The sequence below is a fragment of the Ambystoma mexicanum genome, chromosome 7p (assembly GCF_040938575.1).
Source record: "Ambystoma mexicanum isolate Mex_15411 chromosome 7p, UKY_AmexF1_1, whole genome shotgun sequence".
NCBI lineage: Eukaryota > Metazoa > Chordata > Amphibia > Caudata > Ambystomatidae > Ambystoma > Ambystoma mexicanum.
This window is the reverse complement of record NC_090939.1, coordinates 806,405,894-806,430,691: the sequence shown is the minus strand read 5'-3', so window position 1 is coordinate 806,430,691 and position 24,798 is coordinate 806,405,894. Positions and strand designations below refer to the sequence as shown.

At 40.3% G+C, this 24,798-nt stretch overlaps 1 protein-coding gene across 2 annotated transcripts in view; it reads right to left on the bottom strand.

Annotated features, from left to right (window-relative positions):
• Positions 1 to 1,002: 1,002 nt before the first annotated feature.
• LOC138525566 (interleukin-18 receptor 1-like) overlaps positions 1,003 to 24,798 on the bottom strand; it is a 574,775-nt gene continuing 550,979 nt past the window's right edge. The window contains exons 9-10 of one of the 2 annotated variants that reach the window (XM_069635601.1): positions 5,129 to 5,287; positions 1,003 to 1,399 (exon numbers count right to left, since the gene is read on the bottom strand). In XM_069635601.1, coding sequence (XP_069491702.1) covers positions 1,026 to 1,399; positions 5,129 to 5,287 — 533 coding nt within the window. In that variant the 3' untranslated portion in view covers positions 1,003 to 1,025. The remainder of the gene's footprint in view (positions 1,400 to 5,128; positions 5,288 to 24,798) is intronic. The other variant, XM_069635603.1, reaches the window with a different exon arrangement.

Below are 24,798 nucleotides of genomic sequence, written 5' to 3'. Positions count from 1 at the left end.
AACAGCCTACACACCCAAACTTATCACACGCAGCAGGCCTCTCCTATCTCCCGACAACGGCCTGACACTTGCTAGACACTCATCCTAACAAAAATAGATTACTGTAACATTTTATTGCTAGGTACCTCCAAAAACAAATCTAACCAAACTCCAGCTCTTACAAAACAAAGCCCTCAGAGCAACTCTGAGCATCAAAAGAAGAGAACACATCTCACAATACAGAAGAGAGGCACACTGGCTCCCAGTGCAGTCCAGAATCCTCCATAAAACACTCACTATCACACACAAATGCCTATCAGACAAGGCTCCTACCTTCCTCAATAAATGCATTGCACCCAAAACCACACCGAGATCCCTTATATCCAACGCAAACATCCAACTACACCTTCCCCGCTTCACCACCACAAGAGCAGGCAACTCTAGCTTCACTATCACAGCCCCCTGTATCTGGAACTCTCTCCCACCCCACTTATCAAATGAAACCTTGCTACCCAAGTTAAAAAAACAACTCAAAACCTGGCTGTTCAACAAGTACTAATACTCTTGCATACACTTCTTACCATAGAAACAAAAAACCTAGCAAAATTAGATCAATGCTATGGTAGATAATAGACAATGCACCTGTCATACTGCTGCAACTAAAATTCATGTAACCCAGTCCTGACAACAAAGATCTGCTCCCAGCTATTAACAATGATGTATGTAACTGTAACTTGCTATCAACAAAGATATATGTAACTGCAATGTTCTAACAGAGGTATATGTAACTACGCCGTGATACCCAAGGGTTTGGGCGTATAAATGCAATAAAAAAATAAATACGTAAATAAATAAATAAATAAATACATAAATACATAAATAAAAAAATGGATAATAAACTGAAACCCATGTAGTACTAAGTGATTATAAGGTGTAATAAGTAGTTGTTTTATCCTAACAGCACCTTACTACACTGTCCAGGCAATGCTACAAATGTTCAAAATTTCAACACGTCATACTTGGCAGAGTTGACTGAAAAGACTTTATTAGTGTACAAATGAATGACTCTTATTGGAAGAAAGCATCATGTCACTGAGCTTTGAGGTGTTTGATCTTCTGGGCTTTGCTGGCAACAAATATCTCATTTTCTTCCAGAATCTTGAATTTAGTGGCATAGACTTCTCCTCCTTCCACCTGACTTTGCTACTTGATTTTAAAAGGTGCAAAGATTCTGGAAGGAATTTCAGGTCCTTTTTCAGATTGTATTCAATCAATATAACTTTTATCTTTCGTTCCACCAATGATTTGTAGAGCCCACTTTCAAGTTCATATATTGCACCATCAGATAAGTACTTCTTGCTCAAAATGATGATCAATCTTCGGCTTTTGTCGATGCGAGAATTGATTTCATCCACAATGGCTGTGAAATAAACACAGATGTCATAATCAAGGATAACCATAGACACGCTAACAAATGCGTACGTGAAATGATGAGGAATTTTATTGGAAAAACCACAGAGCATTCTAAATTTCATGCATGAGTTGCTAATGGGATATTTTAATTCAATTGTGATTGTTTCAATGTAATGTATATTATACATCATACACAAAAAGCATTAGTAATTTAAAATAATGGTGAAGCAGAGAACATCATTTAGTAGCAATGAGATTATTGCATTCCGAAAAATTAAATAATATTACACTATTTTCATGCATGATATAGTAACGTCATTGTTGGTTACATAGTGATATTTGTAATACCTCTGAATGTTTAAAGTTCATGTGAGAAAGATATTAATAAATGAAATGTTCCCAAAATCACCTGAATGCTTTTACTATAAATGGTAGCTACAAAAAAAGAATACATGTAAATGGACTCTGATTTCTTTGGCAATGGTCATGCTTTACAAAATATTATAAAGACACTGAGAAGAACGTAGGTCATTGATACACCGGGTAGTCAAAATATCTTTGTTTTCCACAAATTCCTTTTCCGATCCATGTTGATTTTAATATTCATACACCTGGAGTGTCCTGGAAAAATGTGGCCACACCAACATGGTGCAGGTGTGTTCGCATATCTGATATCTCTTGAATTAGATGCTATTAGGGTCTTACAATAAATAAGAACGTATTTTCATGCAGAAAACCACGGTTGTATTTTTTTTAATTCCAAATACCTTGCATTTTGATGTTATGTCTATCGATGTCTGAGGAATTTGATTGTTATGCCTACCTCCTCGAGTTTTTATAGTTTTTCTAATGTTCAAAGTGGTCACCAAAAACCATGAAACAAATACAGAAGCTCAGACAACATTCGCAATGCTGTTGATGTATTTGAAAAGTGATTCATAGAATGCACCTTCTCAAGTGTTGTGTGTTGTTCAGTGAGCGTGGCTTGAGTATGATCATCCGGGTGATATAATTCCTCCATGCATTTGCCGGCCCATACATATTCTTATATTATTTAAATATGTCAAGTCAGAAAGGTGCAGCTACTTCAAGTCCAGCTAGGAACTGATGGAATGCAGGAAGGGACACAATCACAAGATTGCGGCAGAGAATTGGGATGCATGATCAGTGTCTTCCTGATAGTAATTTGTTGATGACATTAAGGTGCAATTAGAATGTCTTTTGACGTCATTACAAGTTTACCTGATCTGATTCATGTTGCAGTGTTTTGTGCTGTTCGTTTTGCTTGTTTTAATTTTCCACTTCCATTGTGAGTTAGAGAGGGTTTCATTTGCTATTAGTGTATCAAGTAGTGTACATATGGTTCTGGAGTGTTCATATGGATATTTGGATTGGAGCATATTTAAGATGATGGTGAGCTACATCCAGCATTAGTTCAAGTTGATAATGAGCTAAATATTATAAGTATTTCTAATTCCTATGTAGGATGTGGGCTCCAGAAACATTTTAATACAAACTGAAAAGGTGCTTCAAACATGTAAATGGCTATTCAGACTGATGGCTCTAAGTCAAAAGAGATTATGTGGCTTCGTGGGCTTGTTTCCCATATCAAAGTCTGGGAGACTGACATTTGAAACCCCAAGATCTCTGGGAGTATTTACAGTACAGACTTTTAAAAATTATTAAATCTTTTTTATTTATATGTCATATAAGAGGTATCAGTCCCAGCTCAGACAAGGGTATTTAGATATGAGAAGAGTACTACAGGCTGAAAGCAAATAGGAAATGGGCTTCCTTGATAATACAATGACAACTACAGTGAAGAAGAAACACTGAGAGTGAAGTATTACATCTCTCAAAATAAACACATCTGTAATAGCGTAGGACTCTGAATTATTTTAAATAGTTTACCTAAAGTTGCTAATGTTTGAGCTTTGAGGGATTTTATCTTACAATCTAAAATGTCTGTGCATTTAACTCTCTAACTATAGAGCCATGAAGTGGGCCCCAGCGCTATGTAGTAGTGACTGGTCCTCTTTCTGGCCCACCATTAGGACTCAACTCATAAAGTTTATCTTTTAATTCACTCCCAGATTCCACTGGTTGGAGAGAGCATTTAGAATCAAGGTTGACACGTACTAGCCATCACAGAGGAAAGAGACACCTCTTGGATATTCAGGTCAGTGAGTTTTTCTAACTACCCCAGAACTCTAAGTCGAAACAGTCACCTGATACAACTCATAGTGATGAATATATTCATTTATCTTACAGAATTTGTGAATTTCTATACCTGATGAAGGGCAGCAATAGCCGAAACACGTTGTATTATGAGGAAAAGATACAGTTTGAAAGTACACAGACTTTAAAGTGTATATCTGGACTAATATCTCAGAACAAACTCGGTAAATTATTTTTCTATTGGAAAGTTTTTTGAAATTGTAATAATTGCAAAAATCGACTATTTGTATTAATGTAACCATTATCATTTGGAATAAATATCATTTTGTGTCACACACCTATGTTCACAATGTATCATATGAAGTATTGTAATTTGATTCATTATATATGATTAACATTCTTCTCTGAAAATTATGTTGTATCACAAATTAAAAATTGTATATTTTTCTTGATTTTTTTCTTTGAATTTTGCTGGCATTGTCTTGCCATAAAGTGTGCACAGATTTTAGTTTCACAGTTTTTGGTGTTACTCAGTCTTTTGGATGTTCAGACTGATGGCTCTAAGTCAAGAGGCGGTCTGTTGTTTTGTGGGCTGGGTTCCCACATCAAGTTCTGGGACACTGTACTGTAAACACTCCCAGAGAGCTTGGGGTTTCAAATGTCAGACTTTTAAAGATTATTAAATCGCTTTTAACTATATGTAAGATAAGGGGTATCAGTCCCAGCTCAAGCAAGGGTATTTAGATTTGAGAAGAGTACTCCAGGCTGAACGCTGGACAGGCTGGACATTAACTTCCTTGATGATGCAATGAGAAATACAGGGGTGAAGAAGCACTGAGAGTGAAGCAGTCATTGCATCTCTCAAAATAAACACATCTCTAAGAGCGTAGGTCTCTGAAATATTAAACAGTTTACTTAAAGTTGCTAATGTTCGAGCTTTCAGGGATATGATTCAAGAACTTTACATATTTTAGAATATTGGTTGGTTTTGGATAGTGGTCTACAAGTGGTCATTCTCTTTTAATGCAGAGTCCGTCTGAATCATGTTCACAAAGGAATAGTATTTGCACCAGTGCTACATTTTTGAGGGTGTATTCCATATCCTTGTATATCACTAATTCTTTAGGCCTGACACTTATTGTGTCAGACTCAGTTTGATTATGAAGTGGAATTTGGGCGATTTTATTTTTTTAACCGTCAGTGGTAGTCACACAGCATGCAACAACAGTGTCCACTGGCCACGTTCAATGTGTCGCTGCACCCTGGGCCGGCTTGTTGTAATTCATAAACCTGATCACCCATGCTTGTGTGGCAGTGCTAGTTTTCAAGAATAGCAGCGAGTTGGAAGGTGAGAATGCTTGGCGCTGGTGCAGGGCAGACCCGCACACTGCTCCTGTCAGCCTGCATGACATTGTTGTCACTGTGGGGAGCAGCTGTGGGTGGTAGCAACGGTGGTGGGGAGGGGAGCTGTCTGCCATGCAGTGTCTCAAGCATGCTAGAAAATGACATGGGCCCTGGCACTATTTGTTTTACAAATTAAGCACTGGTTTGTACTCACCTTGTCCTGGCAAAACGTCACGTTCAAATATGCACAAGTTGTATCCAAAATGATCTTCAAGGGTACGGGGTAAAATCTGTAATGCAAATATTCTCTCCTCTTCATCATCAAGCACAGACTCTTTCAGGTAAGAAACATAAGCATCATACTCTTTACCATCTAAAACCAAAAAGAGAATGTCTGTCATGTCTAATTAATGTAGAATTCAGATATCTTAGTGGTAAGTATGGGAGGAAATTAGTTTATACTTAATTAAGTCCTGATTTGGGGTCCTTCTGCTAGGAGCATACATCTGTGCAACTCCACTAATGCCGACTCCCCCCTTCTTAAACTAAGGCAGTTTTACTGCATGACTTATCAACCTCAAGGTTAACCTGGGCACTGGTTTTAGTCCAAAACAATGAGAGCAGAGAACAAACTAACAGCCAAGACAGGAGAGGCGTTCTTTCCTCAAATCCCAGAACCACATGCTAGGATGACAAACACAGAAGGAAACATGATTAAGAAAATGCTCACTCTGCCACAACCACTCAGAATAACAGCTGGTGGTTTTCTAGAATGTGTAAAAAATCAAACAAAGATGAGTGACCACTGTGACAAAAAGGAAACCTCCACAGCCCTCATGCTTCATCGGCAATGGTGACTCTTTGGCACGGCCAGAATAGCTTTTACAATATTCTGTCAAGAATAGTAAACACAATCCCTCTTGACGCTATAGTTGATTCGTCCTTTATGTTTCCAATTGCACCCCATCCTCCTCTCCCCTTATTTGCCTTTTGCCACTATTCCCTTGAAACCCCTAAAAATGGGAATCTATGCAAGGTTACAGACTGTGAAATGAATGATGCTTCAGATCATACTATTCATATCCTCCCCAAAATCAGTTTCCTAATCAACCTTTGCACCCAATAATGAAAGCTCGATCACATCTAAGGCAACATAATGAGATGAAAAGTAAGATTTTAACATTCACGCATGGCCATTCAGTCATGTATATGCATAAAGGGGACATAACTATACCCTATGCGCATGCCCTAACAGACAATTCTAATGTATGTACGTTGGGGGTCTAAGACCTCAAGATGGGATGCTCTGTCAAGTGGCTTCATTTTAGATCTCAGGGAAAGCAATATACAGAACTGTCAAAGCAATACATAGGTTGTAATTTAATGCATGTGACATAACGAACCCGAAAAAGTATCCATGAACACTTTTGCCAGGTGCAGAGGATGAGTGCTTAAAAAGACTGATATGATTTTCAGTTAGGCAGTGGAGAGTTGTAGAACAATACCTGGGATGTACCCAGAGAAGGAGATACAGTAATAGGTTTACAGAAATAGTGGACGTTAAATTGAAACTATCTTTCTTTTTCAAACTTCGTCATCACTTAATGGAGAAATGTTTGTGCAGCACACAGATGGCTCAAGTCACATTTCCCTTCGCCATTGCTCATTCATATAGTCATTGAGGGTTAGCCATCCAAGAGGCAGGCAAGCCTCTATTTATAACCCATAATTGTGACTTTCTTAGCAATTTCCAGTTAGGCTTCTGTTTCTTAGTGCGTGACCGGGTATCAGATCCATGTCGCACATTATAGTCTTGTACCCAAGCCCCTCAGCTATGCTCCTGGCCCTTTGATGTAGGATTTCATTCAATAGAACATGTAAGCAAGAAATCTCAAACATCATAGTTTCAACCAATTCGCCTCAAAAAGAGAAAAGCAAACCCTGCTTGCTTGAACTGCAGCACAACACTGCAAGCAATGCTTCTTTCTTACATCAACATTGGAAGTACCCTACTCAGTGATGTTCGTGAATCCACATTGTCACCACTGAAAGTGGTCTTTCATTCTACCACAGGGCTGATTGCTGGTGTCAAAGAATTTGACTACTTGTCTGCTTCCGTTAGACATTTTTGATTGTCCACGGACCTGTGAGGCCTCCAATGCTATCTTGAAGTTTTGTATTGTAAGTAATGCCCTTCAGGGCTTTATATTTATGTTATCAGCCCCAGTAAAGTTTCTCTTACTCAAGGTTCTATTTTCCATTATTGCCCAGTTGGCTCAACAGCATTGGTTTGTTATGAACCGTGTTTACCCTTTTAGCCTAAGGGATTAATATAATATGATAATGATATGACATGATATTGCATTTATAAGGTGCCTGTACACAAGTGTTTCTAGGTCCCACAAGGGAGGGAAGACAGAGGGGAGAAGAAAAGCAATCTTACTAGGCCTTGTGACATTCAGATCGTGCAAGTGTGACAATGTGAGGTGCAGGGGAAAGGAAGTGGGGGAAGTGGGACGCAGAGGTTAGGGGAGAAGTGTGGTCAGGGCCAGTAAGGCTCTGTGTAAGTGCGACCAGGCAGCGTGGCTTTGAGTAAGTGCAAGTCGGTAGGGGAGCTGAACAGTTACAGTCACTAAGCGTGAAGAAGCCATGCTGCAGTGCAAGGAGGACGGGCCAGGAGGACGGACCTTAGAAGAGAATGGTACCCAGTGAGACTGTGAGGGTACCAAGCAACTAGTCAGCGCATCAGACAGGAAGGTTAGCAGGGGAGCGAGAGAGAGAAGGCAGGGGGGAAAAGGAGGTTCTTCAGCTGATTGATGTATGTCAATAAAGTATTGATATAGAAAAGAAAATACCTATATATAACATACCAGGGGTCCCGGAAAGACTCACGAAGAGCAGGGTCAAAGCTTCTACACAAACCAACAAGGATTTCTTTGCGACTGATCATATCATTGTCAATCTATACATTCTTATTTATTTATTTATTTATTTATTTATTTATTTATATGTATATAGCGCACAGACAGCCCAGGGGCATTGAGACTCTGTTACTTGTAAGAGCTTATTTACAGAAGTACAGGAGTGTTAGCAGTTGTTGATTTATTACAAATACTACAGACATAATTCTATCATTACAGCTTATGCAATTGGTCATTACATTACAGCTTATGTAATGGGTCATATGTATAGAATTCATGTTGATACAAAGGACCTTATGTGAAGAGGATGTTTTTCATAGCTTTACAGAAAGCGATGAGGGAGGCCTCACCTCGGATTGTGGGAGGTAGGGCATTCCAGTGTGTGGGTGCAAGATATGGGAAGCTGGATCCGCCCGCTCAGGCTCTTTTTACTAGTGGCACATAGAGCATGTTGGTATAGGGTGATCTGGTTGGCCTTGTAGAGGAGACGGGGTGGATCCTTTGTGAGAGGTAAACAGGAGCAGTGAGGTGAATGCACTTGTGGGTCAGTGTAAGAGCTTTGAAGACAATTCTTTCCTTTATTGGGAGCCAGTGGGCTAGTCTTCTGGCCTCCGAGATGTGTTCTCTTTTAGCAATGCCTTGGGCTGCATGGAGAGCACTATTCTGTATGACTTGTAGCCTCTTCAGGTTTTTATTGGAAGTTCCTAGAAAGAGTATGTTGCAGTAGTCTAGCCTGGAGCCAGTGATGGCTCTGGCTATGTTTGTGTAGTTCTCTTTGGAAAGAAAGGTCCGCCTGACTGCGTTGATTAGTTTGGCGTGATATGCAGCTGAGAAGGTTACTGCGTTGACTTGTCTGTCCATGGATAGGTTGGAATCCAACTGGACTCCAAGAGTTTTGACTGAGTCTGAGACAGGTATTTTGATGATGTTGATGGTGAAGTGACTGAATTGGGAGCCTAGATTTTTTAGCGTGTCGGGGGAACCTACCAGGAGGAGTTCGGACTTGTCGGAATTGAGGCATAGTCCATTGTCTGCCATCCAGGTTTGGATGGTGTTGTAGAGGTTCTTAAGGGTCAAGGAGTCAGAGTACTCTTGTAGCATCTTCGACTGCAAACACCAAACTGCATTGGAGTTAAGTTAAAATACATGTATTGTAATAAACAAATCAGCTAAACTCTATATGGGATAACCATTGTACATAAATATCATAATATAGAAATTCAGCACAGTAGAAACAATTCATATCATTTTAATTTGAGTCTTATTTTGTGGGAATAAATGTACAGCCAACCAAAATGCAATAAAAGGACAAACACACATGGAAAATACAATAATTTAATTGCAAAGGGCGGGACATCATTTAACTCCATAATTAATTCAGATACCATTTATTCAGAAAGTCATTGAAGTGCCTAACATTCATTAAAGTGCCATTCGAGTGTCATTGTCCTTTGGAAAGCAGAATTAATATGAAGGTCGGGCACTGAAAAGCAGATAGAGAGACTGACCTGCTGGGCAAAGCCGTGAAAAAGAACAAACTAAATCTACTGATTGGCCTCATTGTTAATCGCTTATCCCATTCTAGTGGTAGAGGCTTTCACTTTGTTAATTCCAAGGCGTAGAGAGGTTTCCTTTTCCACCGCTGAACTAAACTCATCTAAATGTAGGGCAGACCCTAAGCGTTGGTTTACAGCCAGTTGTAATGATGAAAAGAAAGCACTTCTGAATATTCTAATCTGAGAGTTCTAATGTCGCTGTCATTAGGCAATGATGCAGTGACTTTAAAAGGGCTTTGGCAGCCAGGAAACAGGAGATCGTCTGGTTCCACTGGGATCCAGTCTGCAATTCCCCACTTCGAGTGACAATAAGACATTCTGGTGGATCATCGCAAATACTTCCTCTGGTCTTAAGTTGGGATGCCCAGAATTTCCTGAAATTCATGTCTCAGAGCATGACTGGATTGAACACCTTAGTAATCTCTAAGGTATTACAGGTAATGGAGTCAGGGATGAAATAAAGAACACTTTAATTTGCCATTCTGATGGTGTCCAACTAGAAGCCTTCCTAGGGAAGGATCTTGAAATAGTCATAGCCAACAGAAGCCTATCAAGGCCTAGAGAGCTGATGTTGTCCCAAATTATCTCTTTTGTTCCTGTACCAAGCTATGGCCCACTTTCCTCATGCAGATTTTCAATGCCTTCTTTGCCGAAAACTCTATTGCTGCAAGTTGGAAGACCAGGACCACTGTACACATCTATAAGAAAGGTATTAAATCATCTCCATGATCTTAGCACCCTATCCCATTGCTGGACGGGACATCCAAGATGTTCTACGGTCTGCTACTGAAAAGATTTGAGGGGTGGATTTTTAATGTCCTCTCTGATACCCCGCTAGCTTCAAGCCTAGGATGGTAATTATTAATCATTGTGTCAATCCCTACTTGCTCTTGTCAAATATGTTTTCCTACTGGGGACCCCCGTCTGCGTGGCTTTCCTGGATCTTAGTTCAGCTTTTGACTATGTAGACAGGTGTCTCCTGTGGAATACCCTAGATGCTATGGGTGTCCCGAGGCCATAGCTGAGAGCTTGCGAGTCCTTACATACCGACTCCACTGTTTGTGTTTGATGTGATCAGTGAGGAGAAGCGAGTAGAGGTATCAATGTGGGAAAAGGGGTTTGGCAGGGCTGTGTGCTTGCCCCACTATTTTATTAATCTGCAAAGCCATCAAAAGGAAGCTTTTTATCTAAACTGCTTGCTAACTAGTATATGTTCTGTTATCTCTGCTGTAATATTATTGCTGGCTCACATTTCATGTATGTAATCACTTACTTATCTTGTTTAAAGTCACCTACCTGAGGACGAAAACCGAATTCTGAGAACTGGCTTCCAGCGTGACATAGACTTGGGTGGACGCTGCTTGAATGGAAAATTATCCCCAGCGATCACTGCCCCTATGGCAGGTAAGAGTGGGCTCGTGAAACTCGTGGCAGAAGAAAGGAGGGAGGAGGTTGCCAGTCAGTACACGCAGCCCCGCTCTAATCACCTTTCTCTGGGGAAGGGCATGGGAACGGACCCACCGTCGAGTGCCTTAATCACTAAAGATCCTGCTGAAATTGGACTGTAACCCCCTGTGCCTTGCCCAAAAGAAGAGTTGGAGATAACAGCCGCCCCCCGGAATGACACTCCATTAGACTCTCCACACACTCAAGAGGCAGGCAAGGGGGTGGAGGCGATGGGGCCCGCCGAAGTCAACAAACATCTGGCAACACAAATGCATGTATCCCGGGGATCTGTGTGAAATGACCGAATGCAAAAATCCATCTCCCAAAAGTCAGACCTTTTTTTTTTTGTTGCAATTTTCCACGAATATATATGTGGGAGGAGACCCACCACAACCCCCCCCACCTAACCCCTATACACTTTTATTAACGTTACCATCCCACATATATATCTGCGGAAAAATGGGGGTCAGACTTTTGGGGGTCAGACTTTTTGCCCTTGGTCATTTTGTCCTATTCCGTAGCCTGGGAGTTTTAATCAAGAGCCTTACAGATTTACAACCTGTGCAACCACTGCAAACGGCGGAACTAGCTTCCGACACCGTGCAGCAACCTCCCCTCACCCCCATCATGTAACCTGATTCTCCTTAAAATGGACCATAAGCATCGAGGTGCACCCCAGGATTGCAACAGAAGATCTAACAACTCCTCCGGGCAAGGGTATATATAAGGTGAAAATCAGACGTCGAGGAAGGAGGAGACAACGCAGAATACCAAAACCAAAATCAAGACGAAATATGCAAATCCAACAACCAAAGGAACCTAGGATCAGATGACAAACAGCGCGAGGCGGAATGCATGAATGGAGGGGGTACGAAAATCAATATAGGTGCCTCAGCAAGTCAGCAACCCGGCTTCCTGAAATCGACAACTGCAAACAAGCGAGGCAAATCTCAAAAAAAGAAGACAGGATCTGGCTGTCACAAGCTGCAAAATTAACAACACTGCAGAGGGAAAAAGCCTAACAAGTTAATAGGAAATGCTTTGAAGCGAGCCAAAAGCCAGACATGCAAGGCTTTATCCCTTTCAGCACAGCAGCAATTAGAACTATCAAACAGGCTGCAAAATGTCTTCAAAAAAAGACTATTGGCTGTCAGAGTGCGGCAAGACAAAATAACAGATGCAGAAATTATAGAAGGAGCTAAAGATTTGACTGCTCCCCCTCAATTCAACTCACCGACTACTATCGAGTCTCCCGTTACAAATAACACACATTGAGAAAATATCATTGAAGAAATGCCAGTAATGCCAAATAAGAATGGTAGTGTGACTGGGAAGGCCTCTACAAACAAGAACTCATCAATACAAAGTTGGCATATCGGAAAACCACGAATGACATCACAAAGAGGGAAGGAGTCCATAGATACCACCCTCAACAAAACACTGTTCTTAGATTTGCAGGCCTTCAAAGGTACTCCACCCCCAAAGGACCAGTCAACAGCGGAGGACAAGGGTCCAAACTGTCTACCGTTTAAACCTTGAACAAGCCCAATTGGTAGGCTCGAGCACAGGGAGCAGGATTGTTTGGCTCCTAGAAATGCGACCGACATTGCATTAGGATTTTTGTGTAGCCAATAGATTCTAGAGGAAATGAATAATTCAATGGGAGAGAGTCTTTGTACATCAAACAAAGTCAATAATGAGAAATCTAATCCTCACGCAAGAGAGCATGAAAAAAGAAAAAGTCTGATACCTTTCTGCCTTGTAGTATGGCATTTGACAGGACCCCACTAAACAGACGATTAAGTGAAATCTCCACGCCCATAGCAAGAGAATCACCTTAAAAAACATACTTAATGTCTATAATGTCGACAATCACAATAGTTCTGGATCCATTTTGTAAGCTGTATGAGTCAGTGAATGTCACTTTGAACGACCACACCAGTCTTACAGCCTTAATGCATACAACATTATCCTATCTCGAAGGCTAATTGATGGCTAAAATGGAGAGAAAATACAGTCCAGAGAAGCATCAACAACAACAACAATGAGAACGTCAACAGATCACAAAGTTACCCCTCCTAGGAAAGTACTCTGTGCATCAGTGGCAACCCAAACAGAAGAATTGGTTGTAGTAAGCCCGGCTTCGGGGGATGACTCGAATTCCACAACGGCTGACCCAGGAGTGGCCCTTCAAAAATGAAAAGAGATCTAATAACAAATGGCGCAAAGAAGTGAACAAAAGCAGTCAAAAAGAAACATTTTGAAAACAAATCCTCAAGTGAACCGGAACCACACAGGGAAATACAAGGCCAACTACACTATCATATGCCCTTTGCCCTCTCATTTTGACATGGTTCCATCTCCCCCTCAAGGGCCTTCAAGAGGATTTTGTTGTGAGGAAAAAGTGGTCAAAATGTCATCCTACAGCATTTTCTGGAAGAGACTCTATGGTGCCCAAAGGGAAACGTCTGTGAAGGAAGTCCATCGCAAATCTTTGACCAGCCCCCGGAAAAGTGAAATCTCACAACCCTCAAGAAAGAGCTGAGCATTGGTACTAAAGGTGTCAAGCAGGCTAGTGCAATTCACATAAAAGCCTTCACTAGACCCCAATTCAATGGGAAAGGACCAGGTGAGGACAACAGAAGATGAGGAAAATGACAAGTCTGTTGACTTAATGAACATGAGTCTATATATGATAGAATACTCAGAATCAGAACTGCCTCCAGTGCCAAATAAAAAGAAAAGCAGTGGTTCTGACAGAGGACAGTCCAATCCAGGAACCTAAAAAGAAAGTTAGGATCCGTGATTCGGTGTCGCCGCCTTGCCTGACAATCAAACAAGCAAAATAGTACACAGCGATTAGTCTCCGTGGGTGCGTTCGGAACACAGAGTCAAGTTTGATGAGCGCCCCCGCCACAAAATGCTTGACAACGCTTTGTAGAACAGATGGGGACATAAAAGGATAAATCACAGACCCAATCTAAAAGAACAACCAACGAATAATTAAAAGCCTCCCAATAATCACCATAAGAAGACGGAAACACGGCCCATTCAAAGGGTTGGAGATGGAAGGGAACACTGTAAATGGAATACACAGCCACTATCACAACAAAGTATCAAGGAAGATGGAAGAACAAATGTTTCTAGAAAAAAAAGTGAGAGTGACAAGAGAATACAAGAAACAAGAGCATTCAAGTTGGAAAGAATATCAAATAAGAAGGATAACTTGATTTTAAACCATAGTACGATAATGAAACTGTGCAACCATGTCCCTAGCTTGAGATGTTCACATTCCGACGATATAAAGATTGTAGAACCTGCGCACGAAGGGCATACAGACTCTTCGTATATATATAATGATGTGCTGAAAGTAAAGTACTTAATGCTAAATGCAACAGAGAACTTTAGAACACTGGGCTATGATCTCATGGAAATTGATCCCAGTGGGTCAAAAAAATACCACCCAAAGGAAGAGCACTGTGACCATGACAGGAGAGTTTGCATAAGACCCTTTTCCCCAAAGCCAAAAAGGAAGTTCTCAAGAACCCCTAGACGGGCGCACTCGTCAGAAGTACGAGCATGCGAGTTGCATTAAAGACATGTACACTTGTCTAGAAAAAATCTAGAGAAGAGATACACAACACGCGACCAATCAAAATTTGAGAAGAAAAGACCCAGAAAATAAACAACTTGTGACGAGGAATTGGAAAGAACCAGCAGTGATAGGGAGATATATCCTAAAGGACTGCTCCCTCCATTAAAGATGACCTTCAATCATGACGTATCAGAAGTGAGAAAGTTTGCTCAGAACATCTTAGAAAATAAATTACATAGAAAAAACTCCAAAATTGATGCTAAAAATTGGACCTGGATTTCTAGGGTCCAAGCAGACCATACATTTATCTAGGCACCAAATAAATACAGTGTTGGAGATTTAGTGTTGCGAAGAAAAACCACAACTATCACAACAGACAAAGTGACAATCACAATGGGCTCTTGGAACACCCAAGGGTTTGGTCACCGTACAATTCAACCAGATGTCAATTTGGAAGTTTTTGATGTATTATGTCTACAAGAGACATGGTTGATTTCCGAACCATGTCTCGATGGATATGAACTGGCATTTTCACCTGCCGTGAAAGGTCCTAAATGTCGCCCCTCAGTGGGCCTCCTCACAGCTATTAGATGAGGGAGTGGACTACAGCATGAGAGTATCATATTGACAAAGGCTTTAATACAGGCATCTTTGATCTCCTGGCAGACCCTTGAAAAGCCAAAAGAGATGGCGAAAGTGGAGAAGATCCTGTTGATAAACACGTATTGAAATCCGACAGCAATCACCACAGAGAATTACATAGAATCCATGGAAAACATACTTGAAGATGCAAATGACTCCTATAAAATTGATTACACAATAATCACAGGAGACCTGAATGTGTCTGTATTGAAGAGGGGGCGTGGAGCAGCTCCTATGAAAACTGCATTCCATCGCAAATAAGAGGAAGGAAATGGAACCAACTAATGGACTCAAATGATCTGCATAACCTACATAGAGTAAGAGACAGACCAAGATCATCAATCTCGACATGGGAGCGAAATGGCATGCGACTGACAATAGATCATACCTGTGTTTCACTGGAACTTTTGCCCCGAATTCAGAGCTTTGATGTTGTTAGGACCAAGAACAGTGACCACGATATATTGATCAGAACATGGAAATCCATTTGCTCCAAACCCACATACATGTTAGCAGAAGTTGAAAGGTGCAATAGAAATATCCATCTTAGACTAAAAGAAAATGCCATCAAGTACCTCACAGTCCAATATCAGACTCTACCTACGAAAGACAACTTCGTGCAGTTGGAAGATATAGACTATCATCCATTACTAGCAGTCTATAAAGCAATCAAAAAACAACATTACAGCACTCGAAAATCAAATCTCCATGTTTATAATCAGACATTAGTGGAGAAGAGAAGAGTCTTGAGATATACAAAATGAGTGGCCAAAATATCAAGAAACCCAAAATTAATAACAGAGGCCAAAGCTGTGGAAACAACCTATAAGACCTGGCTATGCCGTCAACAATATCACTTGTATCAAGCTGACTCAGAAGCGATGCTTTGCACTCTTAGTGGGAAGAGTTGAAGCGATTTATGGACCCTCATGAGAACAAGTGCAAAAGACACAAATACAGCCTTGCAGAACAACGTGGCCGAACACACATGGGTGACTCATTTTACAGATCTTTATGAAAAGAATGGAAAATGAAGAATTGAACTACCCCTCTCATACCGAATCTGACTGCAAAATTCCAGTAGACACGGACCAAATAGCAATAATGATCAGAAAGCTAAATAATTCAAGAGCAGCAGGCCCTGATGGGATAACTAACTTCGATCTGAAACCGGAAGTTTGGACCTCATTTATAAGTGCAGTTTTTCAGAATTGCATAAAAACAAGAGAGATTCCGTCTTCATGGAGGAACGCATACGTAGTTCCCATTTTTAAAAAAGATGTGAAAGGTGATCCTTGCCACTACCGCCCCATCGCATTACTGGATACAATTGGGAACATTTTTGGAGCCTTTTCCCTTGACAATTTCCAGGAATGGACATAGCAAACAGAATATTACGACCCCCTGCAGGCGGGCTTTTTCAAAGGCATGGGTACCACGGGCAACATTCTGCTGTTAAGTTCTCTGATGGCGAAAGTACTGGAGGGCAAACCCTGTGTTTTCTTAGTATTCATTGACCTGGTCCAGGCATTCAACCAGGTCAACAGGGAAATCCTGTGGAAGAAGCTGGTCCAGTGAAATTGTCCAGGCTCAATTCTTGAACCTATAAGGGCCCTATATTCTCAGACATTGATGAGAGTGCGATTGAATAGAACAGGCCTTTTATCAAGAGAGATAACCCCAGCACGAGGTGTTAAACAGGGCTGTCCTCTAGCCCCCGCATTGTATAATTCCTACAAAGCTGACTTCATGGGCTCCCAAAAGATGACCAGAGCTTTTCCCCCCACGCTAGGAAACTCAAAACTTCCTAGATTACTTTACACAGACAACATTATATTAATATACCAAACACCAGTGGGTCTACAGAGAAAGATGAACAACTTGATGGCCTACCTGAAAGAAAATAATTTGGAACTGAATAATGCAAAAATAAAAGTAATGTTGTTTGGAAAGTTGGGGAACACAAAGACCAACCTAAAACTGTTTGCTGATGGGTTCCAGTTGGAGAAGGTTTTGGAGCTTTAAATACCTCGACATTATTCTGAACAACAGCAAAACCGAGCTACCTATGCAAGAACATCTTCACACAAAGATCATAACTTTGAAAGCTCAAACGAAAGTTGTTAACCGGAAGTACAGCCGCTTTTCATTGTTACCAATACTGGACTTTCTGAAAGCAAAAGTATTACCAGTATTAATCTATGGAGTAGAAGCCATGCCATCCATACCAGCTTCGATCTGGCGAAAATTGGAAGGCCGCTTCTGGTGGAGAGTCTTGTCCTTCCCCAATCAACCCCTATTGCCCTAATCTGCTGTGAATTAAGCTTAACTTCCATTAAAGCAACAGTGGAGCTGAACAGCCTGATGCTCTATAGAAAGATCATCCTCCCTTCACCCAAAGCGATATTTGAAATCATCAAAAGTGAAATGAAGGGGGATCAGAATTCAATGCTAACAGCATGGAGGCAAAAAAACAGGCAGCTGCTGGACAAAATAGGAAGTTCAGAGGAAGAGCTGGTAGCAGATCACACAAGAGTCTGCAAGAAGCTATTTGACCTTGACTGGATTGAGACCCAGGATGTAGCCGACCGCTATACATAACTAAAGATCTTCCGGCAAATCCAAAAATACTAAATTAGGTCATACCTTATCTAGTTAAATTTCAAAATCAATGCATTCACGAAGGTTTCCTCCGAATCCTTTTGAACTTGATTAGTACCAACGAGATTCTGGCCATAACTGGACAAGTCAACTCAAACAAATGCCGCTTCTGCGGCCAACTAAACCAAGTGGAGACCATTAGACATCTGCTCCTAGCATGCCTAGGAGAAAAGGAAGAAATAAATGTTTGGCTAGGTCATCTTTTCAAAGAGCTTCATGTCTACAGCAAAGCTGAATGGTGCGCCCACCTAATTAGTGGCAAAAAGACCCACTGGGTGATAGCAGTAGTGTTTTTTTTTAGAATGATTGGTCTGGATTGCCAAACGAAAAAGGGACTTCGAGGAGGAGAGTTTCTCTTGAAGAAAGTGTTGTCTACTTCGTGCACTAAAAACACTAAGGACGTAGTAAGAAAAACCTCTCCTTGGTAACTGTTGAAGTAACAGAACTGGATGACGTACTGAGACCAACGCGAGGCCTTGGCTTAATGAACTGAGGACATTAACGTGGTCCTTTCTCTTGTTTCTTTTGTAAAAAATGTTTTATGCAATTCAATCAAATAAAAAAACGATATCTCAAACCAACTGACCATGCCAGCTACTTGAAGAATGACAGCTTCCTGCCAGTGCACACATAACATGCTACAATATTCAGCCAAGCATTAGGATACAATTGAATATGCTCAGACACTGGGACTGGGATACAAACATACAATGTTTGAGATCAGATTTCATAAACCGTGGATGCAACCACATAATTGTGCACAGCCAGATTCACAGGGAAACACAAATCCCCTGGAGAAACCTCTTGGAATACAGACCGAAAGAGATTGAAATCTAGGTGCCTTTGGTAGTCACATACTATCCAGAGCCTGAAGCCCTGTGCAAGATTCTAAGGAACTCCAACCCATCCTTCAACAAGATGAACGCCTGAGAGAAGTTTTTCCTGAGATGCCCATCCCTGCTTTCATACAACCAGCCAATCTGAAGGGAATGTTGGTCCGAAGCATACTGCACACAAATAGCACAGATTATGGAACTGTGCCGTCCAGAAACAAAAGATGCAAAACATGCCCACATATCAACATTTCGGACACAATCATTATACCCCAGATTGATCAGGACTACAAAATTATTGGATGGTTTACATGTGCATCCAGCAACAATGTTTACTTGATTATCCTCATCAAGAAAGCTCCCGGACGTGGCTACCATGCTGGAGACACTAGCCAACCTCTAAATAAACAAATTAACCTTCATTGTAAAAGTGTGATAGGTATGCAATTATTATTTTACTGGCCAATATTACAAAATTAAAATATCTGTGCTTCTATATTACATGCTGAACCCATTGCCTTGTGTATTTATTATTAGGTTGCTGTATTAACAACAAGTCTCCAATATAAAGTTTTGTTTAAATGAGTACATGTTTTAATACATTAAGTGGTTCATGAGAGATCTCCCGATCACCCTTAATATGTTGCTAGCAACATTGTAAACACAACCATTTGTAGGGGCTTTTGATCAGAATTATTTTGAGATGTGATGTCATCTGTGATGTCATCAATGATATTTGTGATGTCATCTTTGATGTCCTGGGTGTTAGTCTTAGCAGTGGACGGTGGTGGTGCGAGTTACACTCAGATAGGTATGGGTGGCTAAGTCCCTGCTAGCGACCCATGTAACACTGGCTTGTATGTGGGTGTTGTGAAGTCTGTTGTGAGAGTATGTGAGTAAAGGAGACTGATTATGTGTCCAGGTAGACCACATTTGCAATGTAGGATTTTCTATTGGCAGGTGTTGTGCAATGTGTCATCATGTGGTGTATGATTGCAGATGCGTGCAGGTGGGTGGCTGTACCTGCGGCTATTTTCCATCCACATGGAGTGTACAATGTATCCATGACTTCTATTGGGACCTGTGACTGAGAGCGCTAGCCCCCTTTTCTAGCTGGGGAAGGGATTTTAAGATGTATGGTGTTGCCAACTCCATTATTCTCAACCTATCTGTTCCGAAAATATCAATTACTTCCCTAGTTCCAGTTGTTTATTCACTTGCTCTGAGACAGTTGGAATAACTTAACGTTTTAATATAATCCAACTACTTAAAAGTTAATAAATAAATAACTATGTGTATACATTCTGCCCAACATTTACTAAAGAATGCTGTGTGTGCTTAACTGAAACTTTCACTCTCAGACCTTTTAAGTTTCAGCCTTGCTGTACAGTGACACTACCCAAATAGTGTCTGGCTAGACATAAGTGTTTGCCCCTGTCCATCAGAATAGAGTGGCGTCTGAGAATCTGTGCACAGGGCAGATTCTGAAAATCTATCTTAACTTTATCTCATTGCGCAGTGAAGAGTATCCCACTTTCATGTGTTCTCCAGGATGCATATGTAGGAGAAATGTAATTAATACTTGAATCAGGTGGATTTCAGTTTGAGACAGGTGCATTATTCAGTGCTGGCGTCACCATTAGTGTTTCAATGCCCAAGTTTAATGGAAAACAATTTTAATTACATACAATTTGTCTTAAATGGTGTTCATATTTGGGCAAAACCTCGAACCTCAGCGGTAAAATTCTTAAATGGTTACAGATTATCCTTCTGGCAGATACATTTTCTGTTACCTTTAAACAACTGGGTAGAGTACCTGAAAAGGAGATACCTACGCATTTTAGTTATTTGCTCAATTAAGATGACGTAAAACCCAAGCAGATTTGGTTATCTGCCAAAATAAGTATTTAAACCCAATACTAATAAAAATGCTCACCTAGGAATTTTGAGGGTGCTTCCAAGAGAGAATTATTAGATGAAAATATAGGTATACCCAGTGGATTTTGTATACATTTATGAACTTTAGGTGATAGGTAAAGTATCGTCGTTACTCGAAATTGACACCTCAATTAACAAATCTCATTGTAAATAAAAGCCTTTCTTATGCCAGTAACCCAACTAATCAAACATTATTTCCATATGAGTTAGGACATCAAATTCCATTTTCTCATATTGGGTCATGTCCAAGAGTTGTCTAATGACTTCTGCGATATACGGAGATGTCTGCCAAATTACTCCCCACCTTTGTCTGCAGATCTAACAACAATATTTTCATCTTGTTTCAAACTCATGAAAGCTTAATTTTTAACCATGTTATGATTGTAATCTTTATGATTGTGATGGCTAGAATGGTTTTTTGTATCATTGATAACTAGTTATTCAAATATGTTGATTTTATTATTTATCAGATTGGAACAAATATTTTGATTTGACATGAAATCAGATTCAATAATAAGGTGAGTAGGTATATCAAAAACTCCTGAGCTACTGCCATCATCACATTCACCTTCAGGGGTAGTATGCCAATCTTCTAGATTATGCAAACAAATCAAAGTGGAAATATCATTGAGAGAAAGAAGGTTGATCTCTCATACATCTATTCCAGGGGCAAAGATGTTGATGCCTGCTTAGTCATATAGAATGTGGTAAGCTTAAGTTTATGAATGAACTTAAACAAATCATTTTGTGTAGATACATAGACAGCATTATGTGAAGGAGAAGAAGACAGTCATGATTCTAGTACTGATGTTTCATCTGGAGTGATTACTCTATCTGAGATACTATATTTAATCAGTTGTTTGTTTTGGATGGGCGTCCCCTTCCAGTCACTCTCTGTCCTCTTCCAAATTGGATCATCCAATTGTATGTAGTTCCTGTCCTGGGATCTTCTTCCTTTCCTGGTTCATCTCTCATTTCTCCTCTTACTCCTACTAATGGTTTCCCCATGAATTTTGTTCCATTTTGTTTTTCATAATTAATAGCATGAATTCCTCTTGGCATTGCTGAATAAAAACAAGTTGAATTTGGAGCTGGTAATGACCTGCAGTGCCTATAAATTGGTTTTCTTGGATGTTACCTTTCAATATGTAGATAACTAACTCATTAATTAATTGTACTTGAAACCGATCACCGTGAATTCTGTATTGCATGTCTGCAGTCATCATTCCAAAATTCTTGTAAACAGTATCCCTTTTGGAGAATTTCAGAGAGCTAAGAGAAACTGTTCTAGAGATATAGATTATGACACAGAAGCAAAACAGATTGGTGATCGATTCATGGTGAAGGGTTGCTCTCCTCATTTAGCTCTCCTCATGCAGTTGCTACAGCACATGACAAATCCAAATAGAAAAACAAAGTGAATTGTTGACCTATCATGGAAGAATAGGGGATAATACCAAAATTGTTTATACTGAAAACTGATAAGGATATCTCTGCAGTTATTGGTCCTTACTCCCAAATTACTTTCTCCAAAGCACCTTCTCTTAGAGATAAGATTGCTCCTAGTATGATTCAGAGACATAACTTAGAGGAGAACTGGCTTACTAAGAGAAAGAGTCCCATGGGGTTTTATGCATCAACAGATGCAAACTTTGTGATTTAGCTATTTCCACACAACAATTCAGTTACCTTGATTCCCGTGTTTGGACTATCAGACATGAGATCACTTGTGTTACTAACTTTGTTGTCCATGTGATTCCTTGTCCTTGTGTGTTAGCTTACATTGGTTCTATCATTTGCTCATTAAAAAACATGTATACTTCAACATTATCAAGCAATCAAGAACCATGATCACTGATACCCCTTGGGTGGCAGTCACCGCCGTATAGTTGATGTGATAGCCTTGAGTCATAGGAAAGCTGAACATTTTATTGCTAATAACGCTTGACTTGCATGACGGATTTGAATGACATTTTCCAAGCAAATATTTTGGGAAAGGTTCTTAAAAAATTGAAACCTTATTCAGAAAGCAAAAACATACTGTTTTTGGCTTCATCCCATTAATTTTCCCATGGAGAAAAAGTCCAAATTTGGTAAAGCTGAAGCACAAACACTACTGGGCGGATTTGGACCAAGTAAGTAACTTGGTCATGAAGTGTTAAACTTAATTTCTGGAAGAGGTTTTGGGTAAATTTGCAGAGCAGTTTTTAAAATATTTGATGGTGAAGAGGGGGCCCCCAGCTCCCAGAATATAGCTGTATCTCCCATGGTGCTTTGCAGCAGAGAGGATAGGAGGTTTTTTAGAAATGAAAATCTGCCATTTTTACACAAAATTATTTTGCTAATAACCTTTTACTAGATGAATGTTTCCAAAGAATATTTCCATGTTTTGTGAAGGCCCCCCACCCCAAAGTGGACATTTTGGGAACAATACTTAAAAAGTGGAAATGTTATTAAGAAAAAAAGAAAAACGATGTCTTTTCAACCTGCTGCATTCATTTTCCAATAGAGGAAAGGTGCATCTTTTAACAGCCATAGCGTGAAATCTGCTGGGCAGGCATCGACCATATAAGAATCAATTTGCGCACAAAGCAATGACTTCATTTCCTTGACTGGTTTGGGGTAAATCCACCCAGTAGTTTATAAAATATTGAACAGAGAAATGGGTGTGCCCCTGAACCTTAAAACATTATACATTTTGGCCTTGGTGCTTTGCAGAAGAGAGGCTTTTGTTGTTTTGCAAAATGCAACCAATTCCTACAATAATACAATGAGAAGGTGAGAATGAAAAACTCAAAACGCTATTTGGAGGAGGACAAAGGTTGCCATTAAGCTTTGGAATGCACTCCCCTTTGTATTTGTATTTGTATTTTATTTATTTGTAGAGATCAAATTTTACACAAAGCAGGGTATAAACAGTTTTGCACAAGGCTAAATATACACAGGCAATGACACTGCAAGGAGAGTCATATGACATAGGCATAACGCATAGATCGAGAATCTGTACAAGCAGAGGACTAGAAATATACATAAAGACAGTCCCATATAAAGCTTTACAATTTTATACAATTTAACACAAAGCAGGGTATAAACAGTTTTGTACAAGTCGTAATATATACAGGCATTGGCACTGCAAGGAGAGTCATATGACATAGACATAAGGCATAGATCGAGAATCCGTACAAGCAGAGGACTAGAAATTTACATAAATACCTTTGACCTAGACAGTCTAATAACCTTCTCAAATTCAGAAAGAGACTCAAAACTCTTCAGTTTATGTAATCACTCCTAGACGAACACTGATTGTATTGATCAACAACGCTTAGATGGCCTGGCCGTGGGCGCTATATAAATACCAATAGCTATAGCAATAGCAATCACATCTGGCTGGAGGTCGGGAGTTAGAAAGAAGACACCATGTGAAGTTAAGGATTTGGAGGTGGGTTGAGAAGCCAGTTACGGGTAGAAAATGTTCAGTTTATCTGGTGAAGACCATGGGAATCTCACAAGATGACCGTGGCGTGCTGAAATATGTCCTCAGAAAAATATGTGCCTCACAAGAAGCGGTTAGAGAATGGGGATAATGGAAGAGTGTTGGGGAGGGAAAAAGCAATTGAGTGAAGGGGAACACATGTTGAGTGCCTGTGAGGATGTGGAAGACTTTTTGATTCCAAAAAGAAAATTTACCGTTATCACAGGATTCGCCAAACTGCCACTCTACAGCCTGAATTTGTGTTATAGGAAACAATTACTGTGAAATAGTCACCTGAATAAGGAGTTCAAAAAAAGATTTGACAATCTGAAGTGCTTGTATCTACTGGGCAATAGGAAATGGGTGTCTGGTAACAAAACATGGTCATTGGTCATGGCTAGTGGACCCAAAGGAAAGCTATTGGGGCAACATTTACAGAAGCCACGGCTGTTTCTTTTGTACTGTTCCTTAGAAAATGTCCTCTGATTGTTATTGCCGTATCAGTATGTTACTTCATCCTCTGCAAAAAAAATCATTGGTCCTCATTGTAAGTATGCTGGTCCGGTAGCAACAGTGCTGGTAAAGTACTGGCACCGTTGTTACCGGACTGGCATACTCTGAGTTCTGCAAGCAGGTGCCTTTCCACCCACCTGGCGGGCAGAAAGGCACCCGCTCGCAGACCTTGACAGATGCATCAGCACTGTTGTACACAATGCCGGTGCATCCGTCCTTCCCAATGGGACTCAAATGGGAATCGGGGGTAATTTTCCCAGCGTCCGGCAATGGGGAATTACCGGGACCACCAGGGCTGTAATGGCCC